The sequence below is a fragment of the Papio anubis genome, chromosome 13 (genome assembly GCF_008728515.1).
Source record: "Papio anubis isolate 15944 chromosome 13, Panubis1.0, whole genome shotgun sequence".
Classification (NCBI taxonomy): Eukaryota; Metazoa; Chordata; class Mammalia; order Primates; family Cercopithecidae; genus Papio; species Papio anubis.
The window spans coordinates 20027664-20043053 of record NC_044988.1 but is presented as its reverse complement, the minus strand read 5'-3'; the positions used below and the strand labels follow the sequence as shown (position 1 = coordinate 20043053).

Below are 15390 nucleotides of genomic sequence, written 5' to 3'. Positions count from 1 at the left end.
ACTATGGGTGTAGTTTATGGCACCTCAAAAAGGACTATAAAATAGGAGTATCAAAGATCAGTGATTGCAGATCACCATAACAGATACAATCATGATAAAAAAGTTTGAAATATTGTAAGAATTACCAAAATGTGACATAGAGACAAGAAATGAGTACATGCTGCTGGACAAATGGTGCCTGTAGACTTGCTTGATGCAGAGCTTCCATAAACCTTCAATTTGTAAAAAACACAATATCTGGGAAATACAATAAAGTGGAGTATAATAAAATTAGATATGCCAGTAATTATTAGCATGGTGCCTAATAATAACTCATTATATTTTTATTATTCCAGATGAATACTAGTTTATGCAAGTTCTTAGTCATCATTATATAAATTCCTCATTTTTCTCCTCTTTGCCAAGATAAAAGAATCTATTCTATTTAAGAGTAGATTTTAAGAATTTAAAAGAATAGATTTTAAGAATTTAAAAGAAGAGATTTTAAGAATTTTAAAAAGAGTATTTTTTTCCTTTCAAGGTTAATAGAGTAGTTAAGATACCATGACAGTTTTCCACATACTAATTGGCAAGCAGTTGAAACAGTAAAACCTCAGTGATTTGAACTGCTCTGAATTATACAGTATTTTAAAAGATATGTTACTGCTGCTTCCAGGGATATATAATATGGTGGACCCATAAATGTTGATCCAGTAGAGGTTCTGCTGAACTGCTTTAGTGAGACTTTTGTTACTGTGCACCTGCATTACCCTTGATGCACCCACTCTGGCCCTTCTCCTAGAATATATTAAGTATGTTAATTGATGGTCTGCTGTTGTCAGTACACATAACTATTTCGTGAGCATAGTTGTTTTCCTTCTCCAGGCTTTTGGTGGTACTAGTTGATGACAACAATTCATATCTCTTAAGATATAGTAGTTTCTTTCAGTTGATTTTATGTCAAAGGTTATGCTCAGCTTTCCTGCCCTGTCTAAGCTTTCAGTATAGTCTATACATATGGTTTTGCTAACAGTCAAGATAGCATATTAGCATGAGAGAAGATGAAGGTATGAGGGATAAAATAAGTACTGGTTGCTCTTCAGATTTGACGATATAATCAATAAGATTTTATTTTCTGAAAACCAACTTACCTCACAAGGTAAGCTACGTGTCAGTTCTTTATTCTAGTTTATATTTATTCTCATTCAAGGATATGAAATCATTAAGTTTTGATGTCATAAATTTCTACCATATTTGATTATGAAGCTCGCTTGAATACCTTCTTTTTCCTGGCCATGGCACTTAAGTCTGAGGTTTGAAGTGAATTAGTAAAACTTTCTTTATCCCTAAACATTCATCATATAACTCTAAGGAAGTTATACTTATTGACTGAGTTTTCTCTAAAGATAAGATTGTTTTGAACGATTTGTCTATTTACTTCTTAGTTTTAAAATGGCAGTATTTACCATTTTACGATTAACTTCCTGAATTTTGTTGGTTTTAGAAATAAGCTTAAATTTTAAGTAGAATCTATTCATAAATGCTTCCTCTTTCCCACTCCTCTCCTGAACCCTCAAATTAACCAATCTATAAGGCCATTTATTTGTTATCTAGTATATTTTCTTGCTAGGTAGTATTCATTTTTATCTTTCATCTGAATGAATTTCATGTTTTTTTGTTTTTTATTTTTTGTTTTTGTGATGGAGTCTTGCCCTGTTGCCCAGGCTGGAGTGCAATGGTGCGATCTCAGCTCACTGCAACCTCTGCCTCCCAGGTTCAAATGATTCTCCCTGCCTCAGCCTCCCAAGTAGCTGGGATTACAGGCACCTGCCACCACACCCAGCTAATTTTTTGTATTTTTAGTGGAGACGGGGTCTCACCATGTTGGCCAGGCTGGTCTCAAACTCCTGGCCTCAGGGGATCTGCCTGCCTCAGCCTCCCAAAGTGCTGGGATTACAGGCGTGAGCCACCATGGCCGGCCGAATATCATGTTTTTAATCCCCCCATTTTTGCTATGTATTTTTAAAACTCTCATTCATACCTCTTTGCAACACTTGTCTTCCAAATGAGTCAGATATTGATTAGATTTGGGTTTTTTATTTTGCTGAACAACATGTTCTTGTCCTTTAACAAATTTTCTTAAATATATTTCCCATTAATGATTAACACATTCTTTGGGACTTAAGGCCTTTTATTTTAGTGATTTATTCCTATTTTTAATCTTTTCATATTTTGCATTTCTCAGAAGTATTTTGTTAAGGGATTCTGTTTCTTCCTAACATTTGGATGATTTGAGAGTGTTAGAAATGTCTCTGTTACCATGGCTCTGTCCTTCAAGTTCCACTTTTTTTATGTTTCCAAATGTATCATTAATTTGGTGTGAATTTATGTATGTCTAATAAAGTATGGTTTATGTACTCATCTTTTCTAAATGCAAAAGGACATGTTTACCAGTAAACATATTTTTAAATTATTACCTATAGATTCTGACAATTGTATATAATGAATGCAGTTTCCATTGTGTTTTTGTTTATTTCTTTCAGTAATTCTTAAACGATGATAGGTAATTTGTATATATACTTCCTAATGAATAAGGCAAAAAAAGTTTTTCCTTTCACATTTAAGCGTATAAATGAGGCTAACATGTCTAAAGTACTGGCATTGTTAATTCCTTCATATTTCAGCCAAATCTTCGTCTTTATGTAAAGGCCCTACATGATAATTCCTAAACCCTGATTTTGCTAATTCTTCCTTTATTTTAAAGGCTATCAAATTATTTTAGTAGAACCATGTATACCTAGCATCTGTTTGGGATGGAGGAAGATAGGATTTTTGATACTAAATTATTTGAATACTGTCGACCTGTAAAAAATTAGCAGCCTACCTCGGCAACTATCAGTATCCAGGATATCAGAGATCTTTTTTGAGGTACCATGAGGAAAGTATGACTGATACCATAAGGAGGAAACATCATGATATGTTTGGTATAGTGAAATGCACTGGAATTAGAAGTGAAGAATCCAGTTTTCTGAGCCCAGTTTTGCACCTTTGCCAAGCAAGTCACTTAGATGTCCTCTTACCTAATTACACAAGATGGTGAAAATTTAGATTTAGAAGATTCATTAGACACTTCCTGATCCTCAGTTTCTTTGTGTGTAAAAGGAAGAGATTGGTTTGGATGAACAATAGGAGTTTTTCAGGTCTAAAATTCTGGGGTTTTTTCCCTAAAAATAATGATGTTTTGAGAAGTCTAAAGCTTAATATGTAATGCATTTATAAAGTCAGGCAGGAATTTGTGACTACAATGTGACATTTGTAGACTTTTTGCAGTGTGATGTTCTCTCCCATAACTTCTGTGGATTCAGTTTCAAAGTTTTGGATCCTGTTTATAATGTTCTCATTCCGTATTCTCATGTTTATAATGAACACTGAGCAGCAAGATTTTGCTGTGTGATGAGTTATCTTTGACATTTATTCAACTACAGTCACTCTAATAACAAAGGATACAGTTGATTACGTTTCAAAGCAGACTACTATGACCGTAAAGCTCATTCATCTTTCAAGTGTTACATTTAAGGTTTTGGATGGAAAGCATTATATGAATTACTTTCTTTGGATTTTCTTTATTTCTTACTTATACCAGATGCTGTTGTGACTATCGAAACTGGTTTAACTGCTTATATGCACAGATTAGATTTGATTTAAGTTGGGTCTGAAAAGTAGAAAGTGATGAGAGGTAGGCTTAATTACAATGCCCAAACTTAGCATAATATGGAAATAAAAGTTAGGTACTTGGAATAAACCATAGCTTTTAAATTATTTGAAGGTTAGGATCTATTAATGGTGCATGTAGGCTCTTGAATTCTATTAGCTGTGGTATTCTTGAGGAGGTCAACATTTGTATTCTTGATTTTTAAACTAAGCCACATGGAACAAAAGAAAATGAATCTTTGTAAGCCAGTTTCTTTTCAGATATCAAAAAACTGAAACAATAAAAGAATGTAAAAATTTTTTTAAAAAGCTTAACTTCTACCTCCACCATTATGCTTCAAAAGCCCAGAGATCATTGCTGTTAATAGATTGATGTATACCTTCTAGAAGTTTCTTATGTATGTACAAGTATATGTACATGTATGCATTTCTACTTTTCATTCTATACATTCTCTTTTGTAGTATAATTTTATTTACTATATATCTTATACATCTATGTCAGTATGCACAGGTCTTCATTTCTCTTTTTTATGACTTCATAATGCCCATTGTATGGCTGTACATGAATTTAACTAATACCCTATTAATGAATATTTAGATTTTGTACTTTTAATACAATATTGCTGTGAATATTTTTATATGTCTATTTTGGCATACTTTTGCCTAAGATAAATTCTAGCAGTGGAATTGCTAACTCAGATGGTATGTTTAATTGATTTGCATTTTCCTGATTTTGAGTTATAGTGAATATTTTCTCATGTTTATCAGTCAGATATTGTTTGTTTTTTGCTGAACTACCTGTTCATATTCTTCACACATTTTTCTACTGCTTTACTCATTATTTTCTGTCGGTTTCTTCAAATTGCTAGAATTGTCTATTTTGAAATTGACTCACTCTCTCTGTATTGACAAATATTTTCCCAAATTGTCCTTTGAGTTTTGTGTTATTTTACTTAATTACTGTTTATTTGCTTATCGTTTTGCCATTCAGTAGTGGTTAAGTTCTATGTACTTAACAATTTTTTATGTTGTGTTTTATGGACTTTGCTATATTTTGGCCTTTCCCACTTCAAGATTATTAAAATATTATTTTTTCTAGTACTTTTATAGTCGTTTTGTATACTTAAATCATTGATCCATGTAGAATTGATTGGGTATATAGAGAGAAGGATACAGCTTTAGCCAATGAGTTACTTAAAACACCATTTATTTGATAATGCATGTATTTACCCACTGATTTGAAGTGCTGTCTTGATTTAATAAATTTCTGTAATTGGATAGGATTTTATAATGTCCTATATGCATATGGTCAGTTTCTGCAATCTGTATTCTTTCCTTTGATATGTCTGCATATACTTTACCAGCACCAAACTGTTTCACTACTGCAGCTTTATAAATTGCGTTAATGTCTGCTAGAGTAGCTCTTCTCATTCTTCTTTCATAATTTACTGGATATTACCACATATTTTTCCTAGATAAGTTTTAGTATAATTTTGACAAATCACATTTTACCTCCTACCCCGTGCTCCAAAAACCACCATCTTGGGATCACATGAAGAGTGTGTGTGTGTGTGTGTGTGTGTGTGTGTGTGAAAATTAGGAGTCAATAACATCTTTATTAAGATAATTTTTTATGTCCAAGAATAAGATATGGATTTCCATTTTCAAAATTTCTTTTACTCCCCTGAATACAGTGGTATGGCTTTTATCACCTGTATTCTGCACATTATTTACTAAACTTATGGGTAAATATTTATCTTTTTTATTACCCTTGTAAACAGGATTTGTTTCTCTTCCATTTCCAGATTGATTACTGGGTTTTGTGTGCTTGGCTTTTCCAAATGTACTGTCATTCACAAATAATTTCTTCTCATGATGCTTCTTCCTCTTAATAATTTATATTGCTTAAAACATAGTTCATTTCATCTAAGTTTTCAAAATTACTTGCATAATTTATAAATTATCTAATACAGTAGTCCTATCATATCCACAATTGCTTTCTGCAGTTTCAGTTACCCTTGGCCAACCATGGTTTGAAAATATTAAATGGAAAATTTCAGAAATAAACCTTCACATACCTTTTATTACAGTATAATTGTTCTATTTTATTATTGGTTATTAGTCTCTTACTGTGCCTAATTTATAAATTAAACTTTATCATAGGTATGTATATATAGGAGAAACCATAGAATATATGTAGGGCTCAGTGCTGTCTGTGGTTTCAGGTACCCACTGGAGGTCTAGGAACATATCCCCCTGCAGATAAGGGGGAACAACTGTAATTCATGTTAATTGTTTTCTGAATCTGTATTTATGTCCCTTTTTCATTTGTAATACAAAGTATTTGTGTTTATTTGCCCTACCTACTACAGTAAATAGTAAAGATATTCTTTTCCTCAATATTTTATAATCATTGAATTTAGAAACTTCTTCCATGCAATTAATCTGTATGACTCATCCTGCTATTTTAGTTTTTTTTTTTTTTAACTTCTTTCTCAGATAAAAATGAAAATACCAACTTTTTATACCAAGATCATCATGAAGTTACTTCTTAGCTTTCTTCTAAGCTACATCACTTTAGTTTTTTGGTACAGCTTCAAGGAACACAATTTTCTAAAACCTTTATATCCTCTCTTGGATTTCTTCATGGTTTTTCACATTTTGGCTAAATTCATAACATGCCTCTTCTTGAGGGATCTTAGTCATAATTACATTGCTTGCCTTGCCTGTAAAAATAGTAGGCTAGCCTGCTATATACTTTAAATAGCTAAAGTAACTCCATCCTCAGAGCAAATATTACTGAAAATAGAATTTAAAATGATAACTCTGTTTTCTTCATATGATTATATTTACATTTTTGAAGCAAACAATTGTTAATAAACAGTGTCATGGATAGACAGTGTTTCAACAGTCTTGAAAATAAAGATTGTTTCAAAGGCTAAGTAAGCCTTGGGGTCCCTGTTTGTCTAGAAACTCTCTGCTCTTTATTTTTTAACGAGTTGTGAGATGGACAAAGAAAAGCATGTTTGTAAGATATATACGGAATGTCTAGGGCAAGGCAGAAGCTAATAAGTAATTTATGTGATGCATATGTTTATGTATGTGTTAGTATTTACATGTGTTTTTGTACAAATATTAAATACTAATATATTTTCCAATATAAAGTCACTGTAATAGTTAAATACCTCATTAGATTGAATTTAAACTTTGTAAGATAACATCAGCTACTAAAAGTCTAGCAGTAAAGGTTGGCGTTGCTGCAACCGAGTAATCTTAAATAAAGTAGTGCAAGTAGATGCTTTTAAAAAGGAAACAGCAGTGATTTTACAAATAATGAAATCCGTTTTCTGTATGTCCATGGTTTGCCCCATTGAGAAATGGTTCTTAGAGGACTATAAGGCATTGTTTGCATTACAGTAGGAATATTACCAATTTTCTCATTGTCTCTCACTTTTTTCTTTTAGGTCATGGAAAATGGAAGATTTGCAAAATACAAATATTTTACCCACGTCATGATCAATAAGACAGATATGCTAATGATAACCAGACGGTAACTTCCTTTCTTTCTCTTATGTAATTTGATAAGGGGTTAACTGGCAGCCACTCATGCGGTGAAGATCTGTTATTCATCTTTTGTTCCATATAGCCACAGTGATTCTTGGGTCCTCTCGCTCCACAAGCCTAACTCCCTAAATGTTACATAAATGTCCTGCATAGCTTTGTGCATGCATACAGATAAACACAGTCATGCACAGACACAAATATTTTCGTATTTCTTTCAGCCAATTCAAACGGATGCAGAAATTCCATAAAACTGTCCTCTTAAAAGTAAGCTTTCTTCTCGCTGAAAAAGTGTACAATTTTAGGTTATCCCAGAAGTCAGCAGTCCTCTGATAGTATCTGTTTGTTAGAATACATACAGATTAACGTAAGTGGATATACTGGTAGAAGCAGATAAAATTTTAGGTGGATACTACAGCGACTTCTTCAAATAGACAGTGGAGGGGTACATGCAAAAATACACAGTGGCATAGCCTCAGAGGGGCAAGTGTACAGGAGTCATTGTTAAACTAGGGAAGGAATGAGCAAGTGCATTAGTAAGATGGCAGTCTCTGGGTGGTGGAGAGTGAAAATACGGCCAGTGGGGAGAAGTTAGAGCTAAATAGAAATGAATTGTCAATCTATGGTTTTGTTCACTATTGAAAAGTAAAGTTATATGAACATTGTGTTGGTTCAAGGTGACTACGAAGCAGTCACTTTTAATGTTGTAATCTCAATTTCTGAATCTAAAATGTATAGCCCTATTTTAATTTTCTTATTTAAAAAGTAACACCAAGTGGAAAACTTCCACAATATTAGAAATTATACCTGTAAAAAGTAAGTCTTCATTCCACCCCAGATATTAGTCCCTCTGTTCCCTTCCAAGAGGCAGCCCATTTTTTACTTGTTTCCTTTGTATCCTTCTTGAAATAGTCTATGCCTCTACAGGTAGACATACACGCATATTTTAATGCAGATGAAAGTCTCTTATACATAGCATTATGTACTTAGTTTTAATTTTTCACTTGAGATCTATATTTTGAAGGTTATTACATGTCAATATATGGAGATCTTTCTTAATTTGTAAATTCCTGCCTAATATTTATTTAGGAGTATGTACTAATTTACCTGTAACTTGTTTCTAGACTTTTGTAATTGCAGACATTGCTTCGGCAATCATTTTTGCTCATAAAAATTTTCCATCATGTTTTTAGTAACTCACTTTCCCATTGACTAAAGGAAAGGTAACTAATCAGCATTAAGCAAAATCAATTGCAAAGTTTGGTTCCAAATCTTGCAACATTTTAAAAGCATTTTTTTCCTCAATGCCGTGGACCTCCTTTAGATGAGGCCACAGTGCCTTGACAGAGTAAGGGAAGTGAATTATTTGTAGTTGAATAAAACATGATGGTTATACTTGGGATTCCCTTTCCAAGTGTTGGGTTTGAGGATAAAAGGATCTTTGAATGAGGACTGGGAATAGCTACTACATTGGCCAGTTGTCTGTGGTTTTTCACATGGTTGGAGATGTCCTGGAGCACCACTGGGTTTGCTCCATCAGCTCCTGTGATCCAGGATTGGTAAAGGAGGGGAACAGGGACAGAAGATGGAAGTGAGAGATATAAATCCTGGCTAGCTTTCTCCTTTTCCATCCTAGCCAGGAGCCCGATGTTTCTTTAACTCAATCTAATAGAAACCTCTGGTTGCACCTACTATTGATGTTTCAATCAGAAGGAAAAATTAAGAAGAAAAACATTTGAAGGAAGGATTAAATAGACTTCTTATAGACAGAAGGTATTTTCATTTCTTGGTTTCTTTCTTCAAAATGGGAAAACAAGAATGTATTTAAAAATTAGAATGATGCTTTTTGAAGTCTTCCTCTAAAATTGGCAGTAATGGGACTTGATTTTACTTGTGAACATTCCAAGGCCCTCAGTATGATGATTCTGTTCAACATGGTTAGAAAAGCTTCTGTCTGATGTAGTTGGGAAATACATTACATGGAGCCTTAGAAATGAAAGTATTTATTCTAATGCATTAGTTATATGAAAGTTTCTCCAAATACTGGCTGATAATTGGTTCTGTAAATGTATCCTGTTTCTTATGACGTGCCTTACATATTTGATTTTATAAGTGCTTCAGTTTTTCTAAATATGTTGTGCTATAAATTTCCCATTGAGCATTATGTTAGCTGCATCCCACAACTTTTATGTTGTATTTTCATTCTCATTCTGTTCAAAATATTTTCTAATTTCCTTTGAGATTCTTTGACTCCTGGATTATTTGGAAGTGTTACTTGTAAGCGTTTATAAATACTATTGTTATCTTTTTGTTTTGGTTTCTAGTTTAGTTATGATCTGAGAACACACTTTATGGTTTCAGTTCTTTTTATTGTTTTTTTTTTACTTTTTTAAAATTTTATTTTATTTTATTTTATTTTGAGGCAGAGTCTTTCTCTGTCGCCCAGGCTCGAGTGCAGTGGTGCGATCTCAGCTCACTGCAAGCTCTGCCTCCTGGATTCACGCCGTTCTCCATTCTCTTGCCTCAGCCTCCCGAGTAGCTGGGACTATACAGGCTCCCACCACCATGTCCGGCTAATTTTTTTGTATTTTTGGTAGAGACAGGGTTTCACCATGTTAGCCAGGCTGGTCTCGATCTCCTGACCTCGTGATTTGCCCGCCTCAGCCTCCCAAAGTGCTGGGATTACAGGCATGAGCCTGTGCACCCGGCCCCTCAGTTCTTTTAAATTCATTAAGAATATAGAATATAGTCTATGTTGATGAATATTGCATTTGCACTTGAGATTCATTCGTATCCTGTTGTTATCGGCTATAAGTGCCTCAATTTTAAAGCGAATTCTGTTTTTTTGTTTTTGTTTTTGCAGTGGTGTATTGTTTGTAACAAAGGGAACATTTGGACAGCTCACGTGTGAGTGGCAGTATAGCTTTGATGAGTTTACCAAAGAGCCATTCATTGTTCATGGGAGAAGATTGCGCATTGAAGCAAAGGTATGTTGAGTAGATTTATTTGTTGAAAACTTGGAACTGAAAATAATGCTTTGAAATCGTCCTTTTTATTTGTACAGTGCTCTACCTCTTTTATAGATGTCACCTTCTCTTGGTATGGTTTTCCTTTAATACCTGCTATCTTACCCAGACTTAAAGAAAAAAAAAAAAACTAGGCCAAGAAAAACTGTGCTTTCTGTGCTATTGCACTGACAATAACATTCCTGGGCCCTCGTTGTATGTTCAGTAACAGAACCCCACCTTCCCACATATGAAATAATGGGTAGTGGCTATTAGCCTGTACTCCAGTCCATATTGCTTTCCTGGCTTTTTATTTTTCCATTTCTAACATTAATACTTTCTCTTATCTCTTTGATTTCTTCCCTTTCCACCTCTTCATGAGACCTCATATCTACAATTCTGCAATCATTCTGTTTTTTGAGACAGTCCCTTGCCCTGTTGTCCAGGCTGGAGCGCAGTGGCGCTCTTGGCTCACTGCAACCTCCGCCTCCCAGATTCAAGCGATTCTCCTGCCTCAGCCTCCTGAGTAGCTGGGACTACAGGCATGTGCCACCATGCCAGACTAATTTTTGTATTTTTAGTACAGATAGTGTTTCACCAGGTTGGCCAGTCTGGTCTTGAATTCCTGGGTCCAAGCGATCTGCCTGCCTCAGCCTCCCAAAGTGCTGTGATTATAGACATGAGCCACTGCGCCCAGCCTTATCCTTTTTTTTTAAATTAGAAGAAGCTAGTTTCTTCTAGTGTCCATATTTGCATGGATAGTTGAATTACTTATAGAACATGTTAGACTAGCATGTGTGTATATTTTTAAGCTGGATTCACTCATGATTCTATGGCCAGATAACAACTGTGTAAGAAAAAACTGTGTTTGGAGAGGAAAAACAGTGGCACTACTCCCCGACTTACCTCCTTCCCATCCTTTATGTCAACGCTTTATGGCTTTAGCAATTGAAATATCACCTTAAGCTTTTTAACTTAGGTTTAGTGATAATGGTTGTGTTATTAATAGAATGTAGTCTTTTTTTCTATTGGTTTTCATTCTTCTTGGTTCTTCATTCTTGTCTTTTTTAAAGTGCATGATTTGTGTAGATGAATACTTTAGGCATGCAGTAATAAAGCTTTGTGGCATTTCTTTTTTTTGAGATGGAGTCTCAGTCTGTCGCCCAGGCTGGAGTGCAGTGGCGCGATATCAGCTCACTGCACGCTCCGCCTCCTGGGTTCACGCCTTTCTCCTGCCTCAGCCTCCCGAGTAGCTGGGACTACAGCGCCTGCCACCACGCCCGGCTAATTTTTTTGTATCTTTAGTAGAGACAGGGTTTCACCGTGTTAGCCAGGATAGTCTCGATCTCCTGACTTCATGATCTGCCCACCTCAACCTCCCAAAGTGCTGAGATTACAGGCGTGAGCCACCATGCCTGGCCTGTGGCATTTCTTTATGGATTTTTACAACCAGATTTTCTTTTTAATGAATTTATATATTCTGTTTATAGGAACGAGTGAAGTCTGTATTTCATGCCAGAGAGTTTGGAAAAATAATTAACTTCAAGACCCCAGAGGATGCCAGGGTAAATATAATAAATCTTTTATTTAAAAAGGTAGGAGCTGCTCACTCCAAAACCATGTAAGTGCACTATTTTTTAAGGTAGATACATTTTGTTTCAGAATTTTTGTTTGTTTTGCTTTTGTGTTTTGACAGGTTTTAGTATATGTAACCAGGTAATATTTTCCCTACTTTTTTTTTTTTTTTTTTTTTTTTTACTGGATTCAATTCAGCATACCCGCTTGCTTTTCAAACCAGAATATTCCATCTTACTTTAAATGCTAACTATAATTTTTTAATTAAAAAAGTCAACAAACAAAAATTATTTTTAGTGTTAATCCATCAGCTCCAGCAGGAAAGTATAATCCCACATTGTTGATTTTTCTACCGCATAGCTACCGTGATTTTCTAAAAAGTTGCCATAGCATGACACAGACCAAAAGGAGCCAAGCCCGACAGAAAATCCAAGTTTGAATACTGATTCTGTCCTCCTTGACTATAGAATCTTGGACATCCAGAGAAGGCTACTGGATTCAGTTATCTTTCCCTATCTTAGGGCTATCTTAGTAGGCTCTTTTTTGTTTTGGGGGGGGGGGGGCTTAAATCAGGTTTTTTTTTTTTAATTATACTTTCGGTTCTAGGGTACATGTGCACAATGTGCAGGTTTGTTACATATGTATGCATGTGCCATGTGGGTGTGCTGCACCCATCAACTCGTCATTTACATCAGGTATAACTCCCAATGCCATCCCTCCTCCCTCCCCCTTCCCCCCTCCCCACAATAGGCCCCGGTGTGTGATGTTCCCCTTCCCATGTCCAAGTGATCTCATTGTTCATTTCCCACCTATGAGTGAGAACATGTGGTGTTTGGTTTTCTGTTCTTGCAATAGTTTACAAGAATTCCTCCACGATACTCCAGCTGCATCCATGTCCCTACAAAGGACACAAACTCATCCTTTTTATGGCTGCAGAGTATTCCGGCGGTGTATATGTGCCACATTTTCTTAATCCAGTCTGTCACTGAGCTTTGACATTTGGGTTGATTCCAAGTCTTGCTATTAGAATAGTGCTGCAGTAAACATATGTGCATGTGTCTTTAAGCAGCATTTGATTTTTTTTTTTCTGCTCTTTCCTGCTTCATTTCTTTTTTTTTTTTTTTTTTTTTTTTTAATTTATTTATTATTATTATACTGTGTTGTAGGGTACATGTGCATAACGCAGGTTTGTTACTAAGCATATGTATATTTGTGCCCTGCTGGTGTGTTGCACCCATCAACCTTCGGCCATTACATCAGGTATAACTCCCAATGTAACCCTCCTCCCCCATCCCTCCCCATGATAGGGCCCCATGTGTGTGATGCTCCCCTCCCGAACCAAGTGGGATTCATTGTTCAGTTCCCACCTACATGAGTGAGAACAGCGGTGCTTGGTTTTCTGCTCCTGTGATAGTTTGTTAAGAATGATGGATTCCAGCCGTATCCATGTCCCTACTGTGCTGACACAAAACTCATCCTTTTTATGGCTGCATAGTATTCCATGGTGTATATGTGCCACATTTTCTTAATCCACCTGTCACTGATGGACATTTGGGTTGATTCCAAGTCTTTGCGACAGGGAATAGTGCTGCAATAAACATACGCGGTGCATGTGTCTTTAGAGCAGCATACTTATAATCCTTTTGGGTATATACCCAGTAATGGATGGTTGGGTCATATGGTACATCTAGTTCTAGATCCTTGAGGAATCGCCATACTGTTTTCTCCATAATGGTTGAACTAGTTTACAATCCTACCAACAGTGTAAAAGTACCTTATTTCTCCACATCCTCTCCAGCACCTGTTGTTTCCTGACTTTTAATGATCGCCATTCTAACTGGTGTGAGATGGTATCTCATTGTGGTTTTGATTTGCATTTCTCTGGATGGCCAGTGATGATGAGCATTTTTTCATGTCTGTTGGCTGTATGAATGTCTTCTTTTTGAGAAATGTCTATTCATATCCTTTTGCCCACTTTTGGATGGGGTTGTTTGTTTTTTTCTTGTAAATTTGTTTTGAGTTCTTTTGTAGGTTCTGGCTAATAGCCCTTTGTCAGATGAGTAGATTGCAAAAATTTTCCCATTCTGTAGGTTGCCTGTCTACTCTGATGGTAGTTTCTTTTGCTGTGCAGAAGCTCTTTAGTTTAATGAGATCCCATTTGTCAATTTTGGCTTCTTTTGCTGCCGCTAAGCTTTTTTAAAAGTTTTAGACATGAAGCCTTGCCCATGCCTCTATGTCCTAATGGTACTACCTAGGTTTTCCTCTAGGATTTTTATGGTATTAGGTCTAACATTTAAGTCTCTAATCCATCTTGAAATTACCTTTCGTGATAAGGAGTAAGGAAAGGATCCAGTTTCAGCTTTCTACTTATGGTTTAGCCAATTTTCCCAGCACCATTTATTAAATAGGGAATCCTTTCCCCATTTCTTTTTTGTTTTTCTCAGGTTTGTCAAAAATCAGATGGCTGTAGATGTGTGTGGTATTATTTCGGAGGACTCTGTTCTGTTCCATTGGTCTATATCTCTGTTTTAGTACCAGTACTATGCTGTTTGGTTACTGTAGCCTTGTAGTATAGTTTGAAGTCAGGTAGCGTGATGCCTCCAGCTTTGTTTTGACTTAGATTGTCTTGGAGATATGGCTCTTTTTGGTTCCATATGAACTTTAAAGCAGTTTTTTTCCAATTCTGTGAAGAAACTCATTGGTAGCTTGATGGGGATGGCATTGAATCTATAAATTACCTTTGGGCAGTATGGCCATTTTCAATGCATATTGATTCTTCCCTATCCATGAGCATGGTATGTTCTTCCATTTGTTTGTGTCCTCTTTTATTTCAGCAGCAGTGGTTTGTAGTTCCTCCTGAAGAGGTCCTTATATCCCTTTTGTAAGTTGGATTCCTAGGTATTTGATTCTTTCAGCTAAATTGTGAATGGAAGTTCATTCATGATTTGGCTCTGTTTGTCTGCTGTTATTGGTGTATAAGAATGCTTGTGATTTTTGCACATTAATTTTGTATCCTGAGACTTTGCTGAAGGCTTATCAGCTTAAGGAGATTTGGCTGAGACAATGGGGTTTTCTTAAATATACAATCATGTCATCTGCAAACAGGGACAATTTGACTTCTTCTTTCTAACTGAATACCCTGGCTTCTTTCTCTTGCCTAATTGCCTTAGCCAGAACTTCCAACACTATGTTGGAATAGAGTGGTGAGAGAGGGCATCCCCTGTCTTGCGCCAGTTTTCAAAGGAATTTTTCCAGTTTTTGGCCCATTCAGTATGATATTGGCTGTGGGTTTGTCATAAATAGCTCTTATTATTTTGAGGCACGCCCATCAATACCTAATTTATTGAGCGCTTTTTAGCATGAAGGGCTGCTGAATTTTGTCAAAGCCTTTTCGCATCTATTGAGTATGTAACCATGGTTCCGTCTTTGGTCTCTGTTTATATGCTGGATTGTTTATTGATTTACATCGTTGAACTAGCCTTGCATCCCAGGGATGAAGCCCACTTGATCATGGTGGATGTTTAGCAATACGTAACTGAACGAAGCATTACCGGAAGTG

The 15390-nt window shown here is 35.7% G+C and overlaps 1 protein-coding gene across 5 annotated transcripts in view; it reads left to right on the top strand.

Moving 5' to 3' along the window:
- VPS13A (vacuolar protein sorting 13 homolog A) overlaps positions 1-15390 on the top strand; it is a 256982-nt gene that overhangs the window by 228406 nt on the left and 13186 nt on the right. For 4 of the 5 annotated variants that reach the window (XR_001895953.3, XM_017949941.3, XM_017949938.3 and 1 more), the window contains 3 exons: positions 7155-7240; positions 10115-10238; positions 11747-11821. Coding sequence is in view for 3 of the 5 variants with exons in the window: in XM_017949941.3 (XP_017805430.2) it covers positions 7155-7240; positions 10115-10238; positions 11747-11821 (285 nt within the window). In the remaining 2 variants the exon portion in view is untranslated. Of the gene's footprint in view, positions 1-7154; positions 7241-10114; positions 10239-11746; positions 11822-15390 lie in introns of those variants that run through there. The other variant, XR_004177826.1, reaches the window with a different exon arrangement.